The sequence below is a fragment of the Delphinapterus leucas genome, chromosome 19 (assembly GCF_059928025.1).
Source record: "Delphinapterus leucas isolate spDelLeu-1000000601 "Yukka" chromosome 19, BTC_Dleu_Yukka2, whole genome shotgun sequence".
NCBI lineage: Eukaryota > Metazoa > Chordata > Mammalia > Artiodactyla > Monodontidae > Delphinapterus > Delphinapterus leucas.
The window spans coordinates 11,820,379-11,843,278 of NC_143147.1; the positions used below are offsets into that span (position 1 = coordinate 11,820,379).

A 22,900-nucleotide genomic window follows, 5' to 3' on the forward strand; every position below is an offset into this window, starting at 1 on the left:
GGGGCAGACAGGCAAGAGACAAGGTGGGAAGACAGGCTGGCGCCCCACTGAACTTCAACACTGAAAAGAGGGGAGGTGGAAGGAGAGCGCCCGGGAAATACAGAGTAGGTGAGAGCTGGAGAAGCGGGACAGAGCAAGGTCGGGGCAAATCATATGCCCCTGGGAGGCCAAGTGAGGTGAGAACCCCAAGGAGACTCCGGGTAAGAACCTGGGATACGGCCCGAAAGCTTCAGCTCTGGGTGTGGGACTGGCAGAGGGGTCTGGGAAAGTCACGAAAACGACCTCTGCAGCCCTCGCAGTGCTTGGTCCAAGTGCCCGGCCCAGACCCGGGGCTCACTACACATCCAGGTGAGGACTGAGTGACCGCGCGTAACTCGAATGAATGACCCAACCGCCCGCTGAAGGCGACGCACAGTGGCCTCGGCGCCGCGGAGGCGCGGGAGGGGCGGAGCGACCCGGGCGACCAATCGGAGCCCGAGCCTCCGCCCCGCCCCCGCCCCGCCCCGCCAGCCCCAGAGGCGCGCGCAGCCTCCCGTCTGCCGGAAGTGCGCCCAGAGCCGGCGCCGCGGTTCGAGGTGAGCGCACGCGGGCTTGACAGGCCTGGCCGCGGCAGCCCGGGGTCTGGCCTGGCGCCTCCCGCGTCCGCGCCGGACTCGGCCGGAACTCCGGGAGCGGCGGTCGGGCCGGCGGACGCGCGCCCGAGTGCCCGGGAGCGCGCGCGGTGACGCGGCGAGTGCGGGGGAGGGGCGACGGGGCTGTGAGTGGACTCAGGGGTTGTGGAGACCCGGTACTCCGGACCGGGCCCAGCGTCCCTGAGCCTGTGGGCCCCTCCGGACTCTCCGGCCACGTCTCTGGACTGGGACCGAAAAGGGGCCCCTCCCTCCTGCCTTCCCCAAAAGGCTGGAAGTGAGCCTCGGGAAGAGGGAACCCGGATGGGCTGATGCCCGGAGTCTCTTTCCCGGCGCTGTCGGCGTCGTGGGCGGAGGGTGGAGAACGCATTGGGCAGCACTGCCCAGCGCCTGGCAGGCCTGGATCCCCCCTGGCCTCCGGGGCGCTAAATGCCTGTAGCTTCTCCTCCCCTCCAGCCCTTTGTGACAGCTCCCAAATCCGCCCCCCAAATTCAAAGGTTTGCAGCTCTCCTCCCCAGAGCACAGGCTTAGAGCCTCCTGGGCTTGAATTTGGCCGCCGCTGTGAGCCTCAGAGGTTGCCGATCTGTACACTGTAATACTCACCTTGCTGGGTAACTGTGAGGATTAGAAACGACTTGAACTGAGCCTAATAAGGAGCTGATGCATAGTGTTAAAGAAAAAGTTACTCAGAGACTCGTTAAAAACGGTAAGGCAGACTATTCAGGGGGGCTACCGTGGGACTTTGTGGTATTGGAGCGAGAGATTGAATACAACAAGGGCAAGTGGAAATTTATAGCCAAGGGGTGGGGTGGGCTCAGTGGGTGGAAAATTACTAACAGGAAACATCTGGGTTAAGGGGGGATTCTAGCTAAGCCAACTTGACCGGTTTTGTTGAAGGCAGGCCAGGGCAATAAGGAATTTGACCAGATACCAAGGGATGTTGAATTTGATCAAATGTCAAGTCTTGCTGACTCCCTAAACTGGAGTCAGCAAGATTCTTGCTAAACTGGACTGGAAGTGACAAGGACAGAGTCCAAGGGCCAGTCCTAGTCAAAGAGATGACTCAGTCAACTTCAGCTTGACTGAAGTTTGATTAAGGAGACAGTCTTTGTCAATAGTAGGTGCTCTGCAAATGGTTACTTGTATATGAATGTATAGTAAGTATCCTTACCTAGATGTTCATTTAAAAATTCATTCTAATTTGTTATAGCTTTAATAACTATAGCAACTATACATTTGGGATATCTTTAAATTTTTTTCATAACAGGAGCAGATTCTCATGAAGTCATTGGGATACCAATCTATAAAGCATCTATCAAGTAATTTAAATATAAGCGAGGCATTTCCCCTACCATTATGTGAGAGTATAATTGCTGAAATTAGATTTAAATGTTTTGTAATCTATAGTTTTCCCTGAAAGTCAGTTTCCCTGTTATCTAAACTGCTATCTTAATTCGGGAACTAAGTAAATGTGAATAAATCTACTGATAAGTCTCTTGCTATCTGACATCTTGCTACTTGTTATTTGAAACTCAGGATCCAAATAGATCTAGACAGTGAAGGATGCGTGTATATTTATTAAAAATTTTAACAGTTATTTAAAGCTTCTCATTTCTCTCTAAGCAGTGCCTTAGCTGTTTCCTACAAATTTTGATATGTTGTGTTTTCATTGTCATTCAATATGAAAATATATTTTAATTTCCTGTGTGGTTTGTTTTCTTTGGTCATAGGTTATTTACTATTGTTATTTAACAATTTCCATATATTGGGATAGTCTAGGTATCTTATTGTTATTGGTTTCTAGTTATTGATTTCTCTGTGGTCAGAGAATCTATACTTTAAGATTCCAGTGTTTTGAAACTTAATTATACACATGGTCTGTTTTGACGGATGCTTCGTATGCACTTGAAATGAATGTGTATTCTGCAGTTGTTGGTTTATATATATATATATATATATATATATATATATATATATTTATTATTATTTTTTTTTTTGCTGTTCGCGGGCCTCTCACTGCTGTGGCCTCTCCCGTCGCAGAGCGCAGGCTCCGGACACGCAGGCCCAGTGGCCACGGCCCACAGGCCCAGCCGCTCTGCGGCATGTGGGATCCTCCTGGACTGGGGCACGAACCCGTGTCCCCTGCATCAGCAGGTGGACTTCCAACCACTGCGCCACCAGGGAAGCCCCTGCAGTCGTTGGTTTAAATGTCAATTACATCAACTTGGGTGATAGTGTTGTTCAGATTTTCTATATCCTTACAGGTTTTTTTGGTCTATTTTTTCTATCAATTACTGAGAGAACAGTGTTAAAATCTCCAACTATGATTGAGGATTTGTCCCTTTAGACCTGATATTAGGTGCATACACATTTAGGTTGCTTTGTGTTCTAGATGATTTGACCCATTTATCATAATGAAATGTCCCTCTTTTTCTCTTTGTCATGAAGTCTCTTGGTCACATACTAATATAGCCATACCAGCTTTCATGTGCTTGCTGTTTGCATGGAATGTCTTTTTCCCACCATTTTATTTCCAAACTATCTGTGTCGTTATACATAAAATGTCTCTTGTAGACAGCATACCGTTGGGTCTTGCTTTTTTAAATTTGACAATCTCAACCTTATAATTCAAGTGTTTAGTCCATTTACATTTAATGTAATTATTGATATGGTTGGGTATTAATCTATCATATTGTCTTTTTTCCATTTGATCTTTCTGATTTTTACTCTTCTCTTGATCCTTTCCTGTATATTATTGACTGTTTTTTAGTGTTCGTCTATTGGCTTTTAGCTATACCTCTTTGTATAATATTTTTACAGCTAACAGTATGCATCCTTAAATTATCAACATTTAACTTATTGGAATGTACTTTAATATTGTACCACTTTATAATTCACATTTCTTATTTCCTGCCCCTCACTTAACACCTTTACATTTCCCATCTGTCACTTCACCTGACACTACTTCTTACTTCTAACTTTCTATTTCTGATTAGCAGTTCATAAATGTAAAAACAACAGATTAATTCCACTTACCCTCTCCTTTGTGCTATTTTTATATCTTTTACTTCTAGTTGTCTTATGTTCTACTTATACTATTGTCATCTTTGCCTTAACAGTCAGTTGCCTTTTAAGGAAGTTAGGAGAAATAAAAGCATAGTATCTTAAACTTATTCACCATGTATTTACCATTTCTGGAGATCTTCATTCCTTTCTGTATATATGAGTTTCCCTTAAACTGGAAGAATGTCCTTTAGCATTTCTTGTAGTACAAGTCATTGGTGAAAAATTCTCTTAGCTTATTTATCTGAAAAATGTCTTTAATTCTTTCTTTGAAAGGTGTTTTTGTTGGATGTGGAATTCTGGGTTGATGGTTCATTTTCTAGAATTTGCATTTGTTTCTTTTTATAATTTCTATTTCTCTATAGAAAGTCACTGTCTCTTCTGTCATAAAGACTATATTGTTTTTAAGTCCTCAGGCCATCTGAAGTTGGTTTCTCTTTACTGCTTTCCCTTGATTTTGAGTCACATTTTCCTGTTTCTTTACATGTGTAGTAATTTTGGATTGCATCCTGGATATTGTGGATGGCACATTGTAGACACTAAGGATTCTGTTATCTCCCTCTGAAGAGTGTTGATTTTTATTCTAGCAGGCAGTTCAATTACTGACTGATCAACTTGTGTTGGCTTGGTTTTAGGGCAGATCTTTGGAAAGCCCAAGGTGTTTCCCAAATTCCTTTTTTTTTGGCCATGCTGTGTGGCTTGCGGGATCTTAGCTCCCCGATCAGGGGTTGAACCTGGGCCCTTGGCAGTGAAAGCGTGGAGTCCTAACCACTGGACTGCCAGGGAATTCCCCCAAATTCTTCTAACTGGATCAGAATAGAGCAGTAGACTGGACCTCCTCTGTGGATCTTGTTGAAGCTTGGCTTTAAGTTTTTTAGGGCAGGTTTAGAGTAGGTCTTTCTCTAGAGCATGGTCCTTACTCCTAACATGTGGCCTTTCTGGTATCTCAGGATGCCTTGAGTGTTAATAAGGTCTCTCTCCTCTCAGGGTCAGAAACGCAAATGTCTCTCATCACTGACTGGCCTTTTGTATCCCTCTTTTGCTCCTTTAACCTGGTAGCAACTGCTCTCTGTTGAACCTTACATAGTTTCACCCTACTGAGTGCAGCCCAACCCTTGGCCAGAACTCACAGGGGGCCCCCCCGCACAGACTTCCGCCTCCACCCCATAGCTCCCTCCTTCCTGCTGCCGTGTCCTTCCGATCCCAGCCACTTCGGTAGCTCCAAATGCTGATCTCTGCCTCCTCAGTTTAGTGAGACCTCTGGTCTCTGCTTAAGCTCCAGCCTCCTGCACTGGGATTAGGAAATCCTCCCCTGGCAGATAGCCGGGATGATCGTGGCCCTCCTCACAAGCTTTTCTTCTCTCAGGGATTCCATTCTCGCCTTTCCGGTTGGCCAGTGCTTGAAAACAGTGGCCTCTTAGGTTTTCTCCAGTTTTGTCATTGTTTACAGTAGGTGGGCTGCCATGACCAGAAATAGAATTCCTGAATTATTGAGAACATATGTTGCTGTAGCACTCTGGGTGCTGCGTGAATATATGAATGAAATATATGGGTCTCTGCGTAAACAAAAAGTACAGTTAGTGAGGTCCACATGAGAAACATAATATTAGATCGATCCTTTTTACCTTACTCCTTCCTTTTTTGTACCCTTGAAAAAAATTGCTTTCTTTTTTTGTTTGTTTTATTTTTAAATGATGTTGTGATATAGGGTGGATTGTTTGGGTGAAGTGGTGGGGGTGAAGATGTTGCTCTTACACCTCAAGGAAAAAGCAGCCATCAAAAGCTAGAGTGTTGTACTGATCTCGGATTAAGCCAGACACCCAAGTGATTGATTGTTGTGGTTCATGTTATGGAGAAATGATGACCTCTAGCTCCTTCATAATATTTAAAGATAGACCCAATAATCTAATATTAGGATTACATGCAAGAAAGCTAGCTAGAAATAGTGCATACTCGTTTAAAAATATCTTAACATTAACTTTGCCATTTAATAGTTCTCTTTTCACTGTCTTAGTTGCTGTCTTCTGAATTTTGATACCACTCGCCATAAAAGAGTGATTACTTGCTTCAAGTCTATAGGAATGTTGTTGAGGTAGTCAGTATTTATTCTAAACCTTCTTTCAGTCCAGGGTTGAAAATTTCAATGTGATAGGTTTTTCATAAATTCCCAGTTTTCAACATGGCATTCAAAAGAGGTCACTTAGAAATTTCATTGCACCTTTTGGGGAAGAGTGCTCTTCAACCTCATATTTATTTTGGAAGCATCTGATCATTTCAGTCTTAGCCTTCATTCCTAGGGCTTCAAGGTCTTTGTTCAGCCTTTTTGGTCTGCAGACACATGGATGCAGACATTGGAGTGTTTTGCAGAAGAGCTATTTACCTGGACACCCACAGTGAGAACGCTTAATGTGGTGCGTTTCATTTTTCTACTTGGTCTGGCCTTTTGAAGACCAAGAGAGAACGTTGTAAAAGTGGTCAGGGTGATGATGACAGTTTACATATGGTAGTAATGGTTTGCTCTGTGGCTTCAAGTTTACCATCTTTCAAAATAGATTAGTGTGTCCATTGATTTCAGAAGATGCACGGTTGCCTCCGCGGCTTCTCAGGCAGGACGTGTGAATTTGTCCTTTCTGAAAGTGCGTCCCTCTCATCCGCATAGCATCACTGTCACTCCCCCTCCAGTGTCCCTGTGAGAGGCTCTGTGAAGACCTGGTTCTCCCAGGGACAACTCCATCCCAGAAGCACATCACCTAAAAGGACTTGCCAAGCCAGACGATGCCCGTGGAGCTGGGGCAGGCTCCAGTCCTGCCACCGCCACTGGCCAAGCCCAAGGAGTCCGCATTCTCTGGACCAGATGACAGCCCTCGAGGGGAGCCCTCCAGCTCTGAGACTGCACGCCAGCTTTTCAGGCAGTTTCCTTACCAGGTGATGTCCGGGCCCCACGAAACCCTGAGACAACTTCGGAAGCTCTGTTCCCAGTGGCTGCAGCCAGAGGTTCACACCAAGGAGCAGATCCTAGAGATCCTGACGTTGGAGCAGTTCCTGACCATCCTGCCCGGGGAGATCCAGATGTGGGTGCGGAAGCAGTGTCCAGGCAGCGGGGAGGAAGCAGTGACCCTTGTGGAGAGCTTGAGGGGGGACCCCCAGAAGCTGTGGCAGTGGGTGAGCAGAGTTTTGTGATCTCTGACTGAAGCACAGGGCTCCTCTGGGGTCTTAGGGGTGTTGTCTGTTTTTCTGGCACCAAATATGTAGGCTTTTCCACACCAGCAACCAATTCGCTGACACTGTCTGGCTTGGCCCAGACCCCAGAGGATAAGGGCTAGTCCCATAAGACTGACCCCATTTCATACCCCATCACAAGCTGCAGGGGCCACCCGTACTTATGACCCACTGGCTACAAATTTGAAGGTTCCCACAACCCCCTCCTCGGGTTTGATCGTTCGCTAGAGTGACTCATCGATCTCAAGGAAACACTTTACTCGTATTTTCCGGTTTGTTATAAAGGATATGATTGAGAAACAGCCCAATGGAGGAGATGGGGGTGGCACAGGGCATCCGTGCCCTCATCTGGGCACGCCATCCTCCTGGCACTTGTATGTATTCACCAGCTCAGAAGCTCCCTGAACCCCACAGGTTAGGAGTTATTATGGAGGTTTCATTACTTAGGCATGATTGCTTCATCATTGGCCATTGGTGATTGAAAATCTCCAGGCCCTCTCCCTTCCCCGGAGGTTGAGGGGTGGCGCTGGAAGTTCCAACCCTCTGATCACCTGATTAGTTCCTCTGGGGACCGGCCACCATCCTGAAGCCGTCTAGGGGCCACCAAGAGTCACCTCGTCAGCATCAACTCAGGGATGGTTGAAAGAGGCTCCTTCTGAATAGGAGGAGTTGCTCCCGGCACTCCTGTCCTTCAGGAGATTCCAGGGGTTTTAGGAGCACTTGCCAGGAACCTGGGACAAAGCCCAGTTGCACATTTCTTGTTATACTATCTCAGTGTGTCCCCACGCCTCACCTGATTCTAAGACTCCCTGAGATTCTCCACACTTTTTATCCATTAGGGATTGAAGCTAAATCTCCCATCCCATTCCATCTTTAGAATGTTTGAGAAGCTGTTCCAAAGATGCCTGCCTTTTAATTGGTAGAGACTGTCCAGTAGAAACACAACATCAGTGGCCTGTCGGAAGGGCTCCCAGGCCATGGCTTCTGGCCTCTCTCAGGATGTTTCCCTCCCTGGTTCCCACTGAGCCAGAAGTAAATGCTGGCTTTTTTCTTTCCCTGCCCCATGTCCCTAAGCACTGCCTTATGATGCGTTCTAGAAGGTTAGCTTTGTATCTTTCAGAAATCCTTACTCTGGATCTTTCAGTAATTAGTACCATGTGGTCTCTAGATCAGCATCCAAGTTCTGGGACAGGAAGTCTTATCACAGAAGGCGGAGCCTGAAAGCTGCCCACTGGGGGAAGCGGAGGCCCATGTTGAAGTGCCTCAGGAGCTGGGGCTTCAGAACTCAGCCTGCCGGTCTGGGGAGCCACTGAGCCACATCGTGAAAGAGGAGTCCGACTCGGAACAAGGACTAGGTGAGGGGCAGGTGGTGTGTGTGGTGCCGTCTTGGAGAAATTGTGGGATTGTGGTCAGTAGGCCTAAGAGTGAATTGAAATGATGTGCTGCTCAGATTGGGGTGTCTCTGGGAAGTTCAGAAGCAGGGTAGACATATAGGAATCACTCTGATTTGGAGATTCAAAGTCTGCAATTTAAACCACTTATGACAGGGCCAGGCCTTTCGGATTTGGGTTCTGGGGAGGGAGGTGGGAGGAGACACGGGTGAGGCAGCTGGGAAGGTAGGGCGAGTTGGAGTGGGTTAGGGAGGTAAGCACAAGTCTGAGATACAGATGGCGGAACAGGCGTTGGTTCTAACGTGTGGAAGTTTGCACCTGTGCCCTCTGGCTAGTGGGTGACAGGACATCGGAATTCTTTAATCTTCCTGTCTCCGCCTTCAGCCCTGGCTGCCTCCCCACTTCCTGCCCGACCCGAGGAAAGGCTCATCAGAGACCAAGACTTTGGAGCCTCCCTTCTCCACACAGCACCTCAGGTGAGCGGGGTTCCCCTGCTTCTCGTACCCCAGAACCTCGCTCCGAGGGTCTGTCAACAGTCCGTGGATTGAAAAGGGAAGCGTTCTCAGAATCAGAGGAGAGAGGAAGGCCTAGCAAGGATGACAGCCATACATGTGGAATGAAACTCAAGTTTCAATATTTCTTTAAAGGCAGAATGTTTCCTAATTGTCATCTTTAATAATAGAATCTGGGCCCTCGAAGAAGTTGCTGTGATGAAGCAATCTTGTCTCCCTTTTTTATTACCTTTGGGTTATGCTGAGAAAAGACTGTTATTTCATTTCCTAGTCTAGGCCTCCACGTTGGGGTCGGTTTGTGATCTCGAATGTTATATCTAACGTGGGGACAGGTTATCCTCTCCCCCACTCACTTGTGGAGGTGTGACTGACAAACTATAGAGTGCACTTATTTAAAGTGTACAATTCGATCAGTTCTTGGACGTGGTATATACAGATGTGAAGCCGTAACTGCAGTCAAGATAGTAAACATATCTGTCACCCCCAAAGGCTTCCTTCTGTAATATCCCTCCCTGCTGCTCTTCTACTCTCCCCCAGTCCTGAGGCAACTACTGTTCTCCTTTCTGTCACCATACAGTAGTTTGCATTTTCTGGAATTTTACAAAAAATGGAACCATGCCACATGTACTTCTTTGTTCTTCATGCCACATGTCTTTGTTCTTCTGCATATCATGTATTTTTCTTGCTTGCCTTTAATAGTTTCTCTCTGATTGGAAAAATTTTGACCATGATGAGCCTTGGGGTCATTTTCTTCATGTTCCTTGTTCTTGGGGTACACTGAAGTTCTTGGATCTGCTGGATTATAGCTTTCATCAGATTTGGAAAAATTCTGGCCATTATGTCAACTGCTTTTTCTGTCTCCCTGCCTTCTCTGCTTCTTTGGGAACTGTGAGAATAGCACGCACGTGGGACATGTATAATCTTAACATGTGTATATATACATTAGATCTCTTCAAGTTGACCCACAGCTGACTGGTGCTCTGTTCTCTCTCTCTTTTTAATCTCTGTGTTTAATTTTGTGTAGTTTCTAGTTTTATGTCTTCAAGCTCATTAATCTTTTCTTCTGCAGTGTTTTATCTGCTTTTAATCCCATCCAGTGTATTTTGCATCTCAGATGTTTTTCATCTCTAGAAGTTTGAATTTGGGCTTTATCATATCTTTCATGTCTGTACTTAATGTGTTCAATCTTTCCTCCAGCTCCTTGAACATATGGAATATGTTTATAATATCTGTATTAATGTCCTTGTCTGCTAATTTATCACCTGTGTCAGTTCTGAGTCAGTTTTGATGGACGGTTTGATCTCCTCATTATGAGATGTTTTTTCCTACTTCCTTGTATGCCCAGTAATCTTTGATTGCATGTCAGGCATGGTGAATTTTACATTGCTGGGGGCTGCATATTTTTGCATTCCTATAAATGTTGTTGAGCTCTGCTCTGGGATGCAGTTAAGTTACGTGGATACAGTTTGTTACATGGCACCAGTGAAGCCTTTAGTCTAGGGCTAATCTTCCTCCTGTACTGAGGTGATACTATACCTTATGCTTCTTGATGGACAACGTTTTCCACTCTGGCTGCTGGAAATATGAAGTGTTTCCAGTACTCTGGGGACTGTGCCTTCTGCTTCTTTCGGGGGGGTGGGTCTTTCCTTGACTTGCGGGGGACCCTCTGCAGATCTCCAGAGCTCTCTCTGTGTGCAGCTCCCCTGCTGATAACTCTGTAACCCTCTTGGCCTCCCCAGACCCTGAGCTCCTTCTGCTGCTCTGGATGCCCTCTCCAGCTGGTAAGTTTGGGCAACTGTAGGGCACACAGGGATCTCTGTTCTGCTCTTCCTCAAGTATATCGTCTGCAAATCATTGTTTCATATATCTTGTTCCCGTTTTTGGTTGTTTCAGCAGGGAGGTAAATCCATTCCCTGTTACTCCATCTTGGCTGTAAACAGAAGTCTCAAGAACAGGTTTATCTTGATTATGTGGTGAACAACTCTGAAAAGTTGCATTTGATAAAAATCAACGTTTTCTGAAGAACCTAGGGGCAGGACAGGAATAAAGACGCAGACGTAGAGAATGGACTTGAGGACACGGAAAGGGGGAAGGGTAAGCTGTGACAAAGCGAGAGAGTGGCATGGACATATATACACTACCAAACGTAAAATAGATAGCTAGTGGGAAGCAGCTGCATAGCACAGGGAGATCAGCTCGGTGCTTTGTGACCACCTAGAGGGGCGGGATAGGGAGGGTGGGAGGGTGGGAGGGAGGGAGACACAAGAGGGAAGAGATATGGGAACATATGTATATGTATAACTGATTCACTTGGTTATAAAGCAGAAACTAACACACCATTGTAAAGCAATTATACTCCAATAAAGATGTAAAAAAAAACCACACAAAAATAGATAGCTAGTGGGAAGCAGCCGCATAACACAGAGAGATCAGCTCGGTGATTTGTGACCACCTAGATGGGTGGGATAGGAAGGGTGGGAGGGAGACACAAGAGGGAAGGGATGTGGGGATATGTGTATATGTATAGCTGATTCGCTTTGTTATACAGCAGAAACTAACACACCATTGTAAAGCAATTATACTCCAATAAAGATGCAAAAAAAAAAAAAGATAGCTAGTGGGAAGCAGCCACATAGCACAGGGAGATCAGCTCGGTGCTGTGTGACCACCTAGAGGGGTGGGATAGGGAGGGTGGGAGGGAGACGCAACAGGGAGGGGATATGGGGATATATGTATACGTATAGCTGATTCACTTTGTTATACAGCAGAAACTAACACACCACTGTAAAGCAATTATACTCCAATAAAGATGTTTAAAAAAAATCAACTTTTTCAGGCACCTGTAGACCTTAATCAGAGCATTGTTTCAAACCTTTGGGGAGCTCTTCTTGGGACTTTCCTCGTGGGGTACTTGAGAGTGGAGGTGAGGACACAGGGAAGCCGCTGTAGATGTGTCTGAGCCTCAGCTTTCCAGGCTCAAAAGATTTAGAAACCAGAGTCCGAGCTTTGCAGTTTACCCCGGGCAGAGGGTGGGGAGGGGGCAGGGAAGGGATACAGCTTTTCAGTGACTCAAGGGTGCCCATCTTCCTGCTTTTAAGTACGCAGAAACCAAACTGTTAGGCAGGAGGCTCCTTGGTGAAAAAGGTTTGGGTATTCTGCCAAATATTTCACGTCGACTTGGAGGATTATTATTGCTTCTATAGTAAATACAGAGTATCCCTATGAAAGGCATATACAATTTATTAACATATTTTAACTAGCGGACTTAAACATTAGCTCTACATTACATGAGGACATTAACCATGACTTGTTCTGGGTAGCTTGAAGTCAAAGTATTCCAAATGCTCACCAGCAGCACCATATAAATGTATGTATATAAATATATGTAATATATAAATTTCCTATATATAGCCGGTAACTGATTAATAGCCACTCACCCAAAAAACCAAAATCATCCCTACCCGATCCCAGTATCCCTCCTCCAAACCAACAACTATTTGCGTCAGAAGGACCTCGATGTTTAATGGAGTCTTTTGTGACTAACTGAAGGGAGTGTTTAAATACAGTATAAAGAATCATGTCCTCTAATCTGTTCCCTAGATTAGGAACCTCGAGAACAATGGCAGGGTATGAGGTCCACAGTGGTAGATGCCGTGACTGAGTCAGAGACAGTCTCACAGACTTGGGGTTGCACTGGCGCCGGTTCCTGTGTCTTCAAACCTTGGGAAGGGAACACAGCACAGATGCCTGTGTGCCAGTCAGTTGTGGCAGTGTCCCACAAACCCACAAGATGGTGCTGTTTCCACATGAAACTCAGATGATTTCCCCATCAAATCTCATACTTCCATCCTTCCAGAATAGGAATTTGGACATTTTTCTCCTCTTATAAAAATGACAGAAAATGAAGATGGCTGCAGTTGGTGTCTTGCCTCTTAAGTAAGGGGCTTCATATGCATCCCTAGCTCCTGGGCAGTTACTTGAGTAAATGTGTGGCTTTAATCTGGAGGCACACCTTCCAGAGACTCCTGAAGCCTCTTTCCTGGGCTTTGAAAGGGCTGATGGTGGCCCTTGGGGGATTTGGTGGCTGTATTCCTTTCTGCCTTGTACTGTGCTGGGTGGCTACTCTCTTGGTGCCCGTGGACGAGGCCTGTGTCCGGCGAGCCAGGCCTCCAGGCAGATGTTACCGCGCTTGGCAGCCCGTCCTTTTCTCTGCCAGCGCCGACGTGAGGGTCTGTGTGTTTTGACCAGGAAGACCGAGGACTCCTGTATTCAGCAGTGTTTGCTCAAGCTGGTTATTTCCAGTAGGCTGTTAAGGTAGCTTCCTTCACAGAAGATTAACAAAGTAAGTTGCTAAAAATTCCTACTTTAAATTTTTAAAAATTAAAATCCATATTTAAAATGTGGTTATAGTTAATAAACGTATAGAGTTCACTTTTCCACTTTTCACCTTTTCACTTTTTTCACCCTAAGAAATTTAACTCCTCCTTTTCTTTTCTTCTTTTAAAGCTTAGTATCTGCTAGTTAAAGAATTTTTGGCGTCTCCACTCTCTTTCAGCCATTTCCAGTCCCCTTAATGTACTGGGGGCAGAGTTAATGTAGAATGGGGAATGGCCTCCCCGGGTAGTGGGTTGGGTGTGATGGAGGGTGACTTCTCTTCTCATTCTTCTTCTCCTCACTTCTGCCGCCTGTGGCCTGGCTGGCCGTTCATGACAATAATAGATGGTTATCAACTTTGGGGTTTCCGAGAGTGTGCAGGATCCCTGAATTCTCCCTGTGAACCTTGGGAGACCGATAACCCGTAGGCTGCGTGTGGTAGTGGTGGTGAGAATATAGACCGCCTACCAAGCACTTGTTTGCTAAGGGCTTTGTTTCACCCAGACAACTTCTATTGAGTGCCTGCTCCAGCCTGGGCATGGTCTTGGGAACTGAGAGAGAACAGTGGAGGATCCTTTTCTCATGGTGCGAATGTGCTACAGAGGCAACTGTTCATTAAATACGTTCGTGAGTGTGTGTGTGTGTGTGTGTGTGTGTGTACATATATATAAATATTTAATAAACTGTGATGAATGCTATGAATGAAAAGTAGTGGGTGCTTTGAAAGTAGCTCACACTTGGTTACTTCTGTTAAACCTCCAGACAGTGTTTTGAGTCTAGTACTATCATTAGGTGAGGACTGAGGCCCAGGAAAGTTTAGTAACTTCCTCAAGACCACGCAGCTGGAAATGGCAGACCTGGGACGTGAATCCCAGTGCGTCTGACGCCAGAGACTGTGCTGTTCGTCACTCTGCTGTACAAACTGAGTGTCTAACAGTCAGCCTCCTGGTGGGGAGACTGCCATTTGATTCACAAAAGTTGACCCCAGCTCCATGGCCTTCCCAGCGTTGAGTCTCCAGGCTCAGTTCCACAGGATGAGAAGGGCATGTTTTAGGCGTACTCAAGGGACAGCTTGCTCTAGGGAGCCCCTCCATTTCCCACTCACTGGAGGAAAACTGATCTGCTGTTGGACCTAAACTCAGAACCGTCAGGAGATTCGAAGTGTGTGTGGCTGCAGCATTTCTGCTCCGAGGCCACAGTCTGTCTCACAGTGAGACTCACAACTCGCCTGATGCCATTCTTTACCCTTCCCACCCCTTTACTGATTTGCACTTGCTTTTCCAACAAATACATTTTAAAATTCCTTTCCCTCTTGAATTTCCAGACTTTAATGAAATATGGGGAATATCGGGCCCCTGCTGCTCAAAGACCTCTCTGATAAGCACTGAGAGAGTTAAGCAAAAGGAAAGTGGAGAAAGGGCTCCTGCCTTCTCTTTCTTCTCCACTCGCAAAAACAGGCAACTTAAAAGAAAATACGGAACTTAAAACCTAAATGTTTTCTAACCACAGCAAGAAACACTGAGGCAGGCCCTGTCGATTTCCCATTGAAGCTCCTCCCATGCTTTCTCAGACCATCTGATGGCCAGGATCCTGAGGCCCATTCCTTTCTTCTCAGCCTCCCACAGGCAGGGAAGGAGGGTTCAGAAGCCTTCCCTGGACTCACAGCATTGTGTTTTTCTCTAGGAGCAGTGGAGGCACCTGGATTCCACTCAGAAGGAGCAATACTGGGATCTCATGCTGGAGACTTACGGGAAGATGGTCTCAGGAGGTACGGGCATGGGTCAGCCTGATGGAAGGAGACATCTTCCATGTGCTTTAGAGACAGCCACACTGCTTGGGTGAAGAAAATCCTTAGAGATGTGGCTGGGAACTGGGGAGCTGGAGGTGGTTGAATTATAATGACAGCTCCCTGTATTGAACGTGTTCTGTGCGCCTGGCACTGTTGTGGCTCCTCATGTACAGTAACTCCTCTCATCTGTGAAACGGGTGATGGAATTCCCATTTTAAGCTGATGAAAGTGAGCATCAGATCAAGTCATTTGCTCACTGTTACGTAGCTCGTAGGTGCTGAGTTACGACGGGGCTCAGCGGTGGCCGACCATGCATGGTCTTTTCTACTAACCACAGTCCCAGCCAACCATGCGTGGGGGTCCCAGTCACGACCCTCACACCAGCCTGCCAGTGGTCTGACTCCTCCCTCTCAGAATCTTCTTTTTGTGGCCTTCACCATATATCCTGGGTTTCTCGTGAGTACTGGTGTCTTAGACGCTCCGCACATCCTCAGTGGTCTCCAGAGCTTCCCTAGTTCCCTTTGCACTCAGGGCCCTCCTTTGAGCAACACGGCTTGGTCCCCAGTGCTCCCCATTCATCCAGGCCCACAGATTATCTCTCTCTGTACCAGGCATTTCCAATCCCAAGCATGACCTGACTGATCCAGCTGGGTTTGGGGCAGAGCTGACAGGACCACACCTACACATCAGCGAGAAGATCCCAAGACCCACCTGCATAGGTGAGTGATCCTCTACTGGTCCAGAGCCATTTCTGACCTCCAGGCATTGTATTGGAGGTGGTGGGGCAACATCAGTACTTGGTTTCTATTACATTGGTTCTCACCGGCCGTGATCTGGTCAGTCCAGTTTGAGTACCAAGGTGGGTCTCGTCTCTGACTATTGGGCTGTTGACACATATTTAACCATGGAAGAAAGACCCCGCATCCGATCTGTTGCCTCACTCTTGCCTGTTTTGACAGCTTTCTTTCTTAGAGAGAATTAGGGTTAGTACATTTGAGACCAAAACAGATATGGGTTGAATTCTATTATTAAAAAGAGATTATCTAACAGGCCACTAGTATCCTTCCTAACAAGAAGGTTCAAAGTAACTAGACTTTTCTTACTCTGGTTATGGTGAATGGTAACTGACCCACCCTCAACAAAATAAACAAGACAAACAGAAAAATATGGTCTAGCTAATCTCCATGCATCTAAGTCTCATTAAACAGAAGCAACATCAAATACTTCATATAAATCACATTATTTTAAGACTGGTACGAAGAAATATGAACTTGTTCTGCTGTAAAACAGCAATTACCCTTTGCATTCTACGTTCTTTTAAAAACATTGCAGTTATGTAAAATCAACTGACAAACATTCCTGCACACACACACACACACACTCTCTCTCTCCCTCAAATCTACAAAAGATCCCAGAACCATGGAGGAATAAAAGGACCAAGGATGGGAACTGTATGACAGGCCATTCTTTCTCCCCAGTAAGATCTCATTAATTGTTTCCTTCGCTAATGTATCAATACCACAGAGACAGCAAGCATCACATGAGACATACGGTTTTAATTTTAAGCAATATATTTATCATAATACTACTTCACAAGGATTCCTTTGGAGCAGTATTTTTTAAACTGCATTTTGTGACCAGTTAGCAGGTTGTGAAAATATTTTATAGGGTTGCAACCAGCATTTTAAAAAATGAAATGATAATACCGAATAGAAAATATCAGAATATATTTCGATATAAAAGTATTTCTTATCGAGGGTAGCAGACAAAAAAAAAAAAGTTTGAAAATGCTGCTTTAGAGGTTGTTGCAGTAGGATTTTTGTTTTAATAGACTTTATTTTTTAGAGCAGTTTCAGGTTCACAGCAAAATTGAGAGGAAGGTACAGGGATTGCCCCTGTACTCCCATGCGGTAGGATTTTATTTGTGATACTTGCTCACTCTATCTCCATATGGCAACATTCTATTTTTTTTCTTTCCCGTCATCTCACCTGCTGACATGGTCCCATTATATCTTACCTTGAACCAGACTGTGGAGAGTGTATAAAGCCGGCCTGCCTTGATAAGGGAAAGAGACGCCATTGTAGGTTCTTGAAAGAGGATTTGTGGGGAGAGAGGCTAAGGAAGCAGCCGCGTGCAGGACAGCCCGGGAGGGTCCCCTTGGAGGACGGGAACCCTGTGGGCAGCCGACGCAGGAGTCCAGGTGTGCAGGGGCGAGACAGTGATACCAAGACAGGAAAGGACTAGTCTGGTCTCAAAGGTACAAGAGTGAGCAGTCTGCCAAATCTGGACTCAGAGCAGGGGGTGATGTCCCAGGAGAGGGTAGAGACGCTATTTTGTTTGACCATATGGAAGAACAGCTCACTGTTAAAGAAGGTCAGCAGGTGAGTAAGCCTCAAAAAGCCTTATACTCATACCTCTAATCAAATTCCCAGAGGATTAAAATTTTATATATATATATATATATATAATATATATATATATATAAAATATATATATATACACAGTTGACCCGTGTATAGCAAAGGTTTGAACTGTGCAGGAACACTTATGCTCAGATTTTTTTCAATAAATTTGTACACGATCCGCATTTGGTTGAATCCACTGATGCAGAACCTGGATACTGAGGGCTGACTATAAAGTTACACTTCGAATTTGACTACACCAGGGTGGGTGCCCCAAGCCCCTCGTTCAAGGGTCAACTATATTTGGAAAAATGGTTCTTAAGTAGTTATCAGGAAAAATACTGCAAGAACAGTAAAAAGGTTTGAAAGAAGAATGTTTCATCAGTGTTGGGTCTGTAAATATTAAGAGTATATCATTTTAAAAGGGTAAACTCATTACCACAGTGGGATACTGATATAACAATAGATGGACAGGCCAATGGAACAGAAGACAGAGCCTGGGAACAGAGGCTGGTCTATAAAGGACTTCAATATGTGATGAAGGAAGAAGCAGAACAAATCCATGGGATGAGCAAAATAAGGAGAAAAGACTGGGAAGAGGAATCAGCTTAAATTTTATGTATGTCATATACCAAAATAAGTTGGAAACAGATGAAAAAGACATAAAATATGAAAATAAAATAATAATAGAGAAGAAAACGGGTAAATGTTTGACTCATGTCAAGCTGGGGAAGCTTTTTATAAGTATAAAAGCAACGGAAAAGAATCATTAAAAGATTAATAGATTTGACTGTATTTAAAAAGAAAGAGACTACAACTCCTATACATAAAAATAACCCCAAACAAAATTAAAGTAATAACTAAACGGTGAAAAACTCTTTTCACGAACATGACAGATAAGTGACTATTTTTCTTAATATAGAAGGAGTTAATGCAAGCTGATAAGAAAAAAAGTGACTTTCCCAGTAAAAAAAAAAAGTGGACAGCAGTCTTGGAGTATGAAAAATAACTCATAAGTGTGAAAAAACTGATCCTTTAATAACTAAAGAATTAAAATTTATACCAATGAGAAGCCATTTTTCACCAGGCTTAATGGCAGATACTTGAGACACAGTCAGTGCTTAGGTATTGAACACTCGCCTCCTCTCTGCCCAGCCTCTCAGACCCGAGGATGGCAGAGTCGTTGCGGGAATCAATTTGCCAGTAGGTGTCAACAGCCTTAATACCATTCATGCCCATTGACACAGTAATTCTACTTTGAGGAACCTCCTTTAAGATATTGATCAGAAATGTGGGCAGAATTTATGAAGAAAAAGGCTTATCACATCATTATTTATAGTAGCAAAATATAACAAACAACTTAATTCCCATAGTAGGATAACTCTTAAATAAATTCTGTTTCCTCTTATGTGTTTATTATGACGTCTCCATAGTGGGCCATTATTCAGCTCTTTAAAATGATATTTATAAAGGCTCCTTTAAAGAAAAGAGAAAGTACCTTTGCCATCTGAGAGGAACATGTTATAAGGCTCTGAATTACCAAGTTCAGGTCTGGTTCTCTAGCAGATTCCGGTCTCTAGCTGATAATTTGAAAGACACTGATATAGGAAAGAGAAAGGCAAGCAGCTCCTTTAGATCTACAGGAATAAAGTAATTTAGAAAAGTTGAAGATAAATTCTACCACTAAAATAAAAATCTTTACTATATGCATCATTAAGTAGTAATAAGCAAAAACCCAAGTTATGATGAGAAAAACAAAATTTAACTGTTACGTGACATAATGAAGCACAAGTGAATGCTGGAGTCAAGCGCAGACTGAGGGGTTCACTTTTACACAGCAGTCTCACTGTGCATCACAACCACAGTAAAATGACACATGGTTGCATTTCATGAATTTTGGGGTGACTTGTGAAAGGGAGAATCCATGTGGAATTGATAAGTACCACCATCTACAATTTAAAGGCTACAAAGCCAGAAATAGAACTGTTTATACAGTATGATATCAGTTGTGTCAGAAAAAAGCACATACATACATATGTACATACATACATACATACATATGTATAAATTAGATAAAGACTGGAAGGAAATGTATACTCATAGTTGTTGCCTCTGGGTGGTATAATTGAGGTTGATTTGGTTTTCTTGTGTATGCTTTTCAAATTGTTTTTAGTGATCATATTTATCTTTTATATATAATTAGATAAAAACCAATACGTTTTTAGAATAGTACTCTCATATACTAGACTTGTTTTTCCTGGGCTTAAGAAACTTGCTGCTTCTTTGTGGGGGTGGCCACTATGGCCTCTGGGAGCCATCCTCTGCTGTCACTTTTTCTCCTTGGTTCCAGAGCTGAGTCACAGCCTGGACACACGTGAAGTGAGTGCCAGGTGCTCAGGCTGGACAGTGTTTTTCTTCACTCACCGATGCCCTCTTGGTAAAAAGAATTAATGTTTTGTGATGACCCTCTCTCTGACACATGAGTTGCAAAGCAGGGCAGACCACTGATTGAGCTGCTCCATATCTTCTTTCTCCTTTCAGGGGACAGACAGGAGAATGACAAAGAGAACTTAAACTTGGAGAACTACAGGGACCAGGACCCTCAAGCCTCAGGAGAGCCTCCTCAGACTTCCTTGAGTGGCCTCTTCAGCAAGAATGAGCCGAGATGCTTTGGAGAAGGAGAGAATCTCCCCGAGGCCCAGGAGAACCTTCATGGTGAGGGGACAGGGGCGCAGCCCTCTCCCCGAGAGAGGAATTCTGGGATGCAGCTGGGTCAGCATCTGCCACCTCTTCCCGGAGAGCCGTCCACGCCATGGCTGGAGGGGAAGAGAGAGGCGTCCCCGCGACGGCAGCCGAGAGCCCCCATGGCCCAGAGACTCCCTACCTGCAGGGAGTGTGGGAAAGCCTTCTACCGGAATTCCCAGCTGGATTTTCACCAAAGAACTCACACTGGAGAGACGTACTTTCAGTGCCCCACCTGCAAAAAAGCCTTTCTGCGGAGTTCAAACTTCGTGAAGCATCAGCGAATCCACACAGGCGAGAAGCCCTGCAAGTGTGATACGTGTGGGAAGGGCTTTAGCGACTTCTCGGGGCTGCGCCACCACGAGAAAATCCACACGGGGGAGAAGCCCTATAAGTGCCCCATCTGTGAGAAGAGTTTTATTCAGAGATCCAACTTTAATAGGCATCAGAGGGTTCACACAGGAGAGAAACCCTATAAGTGCTCCCGCTGTGGGAAAAGTTTCAGCTGGAGCTCAAGCCTTGCCAAACATCAAAGATCCCATTTGGGAAAGAAGCCCTTTCAATAGCCAAGCTCTCTGAGCCCATGTCTGTCTCCTGGTCCATTTAAAAATACTTGGCGGGCTTCCCTGCTTGCGCAGTGGTTAACAATCCGCCTGCCAATGCAGAGGACACGGGTTCAAGCCCTGGTCTGGGAAGATTCCACATGCCGCGGAGCAACTAAGCCCGTGCGCCACAACTACTGAGCCTGCATTCTAGAGCCCGCGTGCCACAACTACTGAAGCCCGTGCACCTAGAGCCCGTGCTCCGCAACAAGAGAAGCCACCGCAATGAGAAGCCCGCGCACCGCAACGCAGAGTAGCCCCCGCTCGCCACAACTAGAGAAAGCATGCGCGCAGCAACAAAGACCCAACGTGGCCAAAAATAAATAAATTTATTTAAAAAAAATAAAAAACAAACTTGGCTCCATCCGTAGAAATTGCATCTCTTAGAAAATATCCCTGTTCTCTCATTTTTTCATGGATTGGAGAGGAGAGACTGGGACATGGTTTTCGACGCAGAGGATATCTCGGCCTCGGGATTGGATTTCACGCAGGTTGACTTTCTTGCTTCTGCATCAGGAGGAAGAAAAGTCTTCACCTTTCAGCTCATCTCTTCTCTTGGACCCCTTGGGGAAAGTGTGCCACTTGGAGGTCCCGTTTTAGGAGTGGTCTCTGGGAAGGCTTTAACTGGATTAGCTGCAGCTGCTGCTGGGAAGAACCTCACATCCGCCCTTTAGAACTGTGGTCCTAGAGCAGGTCTTCTGTTCCAGAGGGGGGAGCGTAGAGGCCAGTTAGCTCAGTGTGGTCTTTGTCATAAAGGTGCAAAGCTAACTCAAGCTTCCCTTTTTTCAATAAACTTGGTCGTCACGCCCTGTCTTGTCTGTCTGCAGCGTCCACTGTGTACTGACTGGAACTCACAGACCCTAAGTGGTGGTTGAGCTCCTAGATCAGCTCGTACAAACGCACCAAGTTTACCAGCCAGCAGAACAGTGATGGGAACTTGCTAGCCTGGTGCCCCGGTGAGAGCTTGGCCAGTGCAGGGCACTCTGGTGTCCTCTTTCCATGCCCACCTCCCACTTGCTCTGGGGCCTCAAGTTGCCCCTCTTTCTCCTGGCATCCCCCTTAGGCCATCCATCATTTTTGCCAAAGTGTCCTGGCCTCTAAAATTATCTTCCTTCTCTCATTTTGTCTGTACGTGTTAGGAAGAAATCAATAGTATTGATCCAATTTATAGTGTATCTAGAGGTTTATTAACACATATATCTAACCTGACCACTTGTCTCCAAAACTGACGTGACCCAGAGTGTCCTGCTCTCGTACCGCGACACCACTTTCCTTCCATCTTGGTCGTCCTCTGCCTGCTCTCACTGTACTGTTCCCAGTGAGGATCAGGAAGCGTGATGCTGAGGAGGAGGACAGAGCTATCTCCATGGGAACAGATGAACTGTAGGCAAGAAACTGCAAGTTGTTGGCAAACAATGGGAAGTACATTGCTGGCTGATGTGAGGAGAGACAGCACTTAGGTTGGAATCCCTGGATTCCAGAGGAATTTGTTAACTCTCTTATAGCATGAAGATGAGGAATAAGGCCCTTCTTTTGGGGATGCGGGAACCACAAGGCAGAAAGCAGGAAAATCATGGTGGAATTGGCATGAGACTCTGTGTTCTCATAGCAGAGGTTTGTAGGAGGGTGGGTTTTTATGTTTTGAATCAGGAGTTCTCAAAGTGCAGTCCCCAGACTTGGAGCATCGGCAATTTCTTAGACTTACTGAATCAAACTCTGAATGGTGGGGGCCAGCAATCTTTGTTTTAACAAGTCCTCCAGGGGATTCTGATGCCTGCTCAAAATGAAGAACCACTGAACTAAATAGTAATTAATCCAAAAATAAGTCTCTCCAAGGACATGTGGAAGTAATGATCCTAGAAGGAGTGGTGGACCCCCACCCCCAGACGACTTAACAAACAAGCCTCCCCATAGAGCTCTCTACAGCTCATTAAAACTGTAGACCTCTTTGGGCATCCAGTGAAAATGTGTTCCACAGAGGAAAATCTAGAAAACTTTTAGGTTAAAAAGCTTTAGGTGAAAGATTTCTCCTTGGGCCCCTCTTAAATGATCTGAAGGATGACGGAAAGACAAGGAAACAATCCACCTTGTTTGCAGTTTTGTCCTCGGCAACTAGTATATGTTAAACACTTGTTGAATGGATGTGTGGATTAATGAAGGATAAATATTGCATATA

The 22,900-nt window shown here is 45.3% G+C and overlaps 1 protein-coding gene across 13 annotated transcripts; it reads left to right on the forward strand.

Moving 5' to 3' along the window:
- The first annotated feature begins 536 nt into the window (after positions 1-536).
- Positions 537-21,535, forward strand: ZNF18 (zinc finger protein 18). Of its 13 annotated transcripts, none has more exons than XM_089900329.1 (9): positions 537-575; positions 6,375-6,854; positions 8,080-8,266; positions 8,687-8,778; positions 10,554-10,595; positions 14,872-14,956; positions 15,589-15,696; positions 19,731-19,817; positions 19,922-21,535. In XM_089900329.1, the coding sequence occupies exons 2-9, from the start codon at positions 6,468-6,470 to the stop codon at positions 20,686-20,688; spliced, it is 1,755 nt and encodes a 584-aa protein (XP_089756455.1). In that variant the 5' UTR covers positions 537-575; positions 6,375-6,467; the 3' UTR covers positions 20,689-21,535. The 13 variants fall into 13 exon arrangements, with proteins under 13 accessions (XP_089756455.1, XP_089756446.1, XP_089756448.1 ...); XM_089900320.1 differs by having other exon boundaries at positions 558-575; positions 1,897-6,854; XM_089900322.1 differs by lacking the exon at positions 537-575 and adding an exon at positions 582-1,335 and having other exon boundaries at positions 3,629-6,854.
- Positions 21,536-22,900: the final 1,365 nt, after the last annotated feature.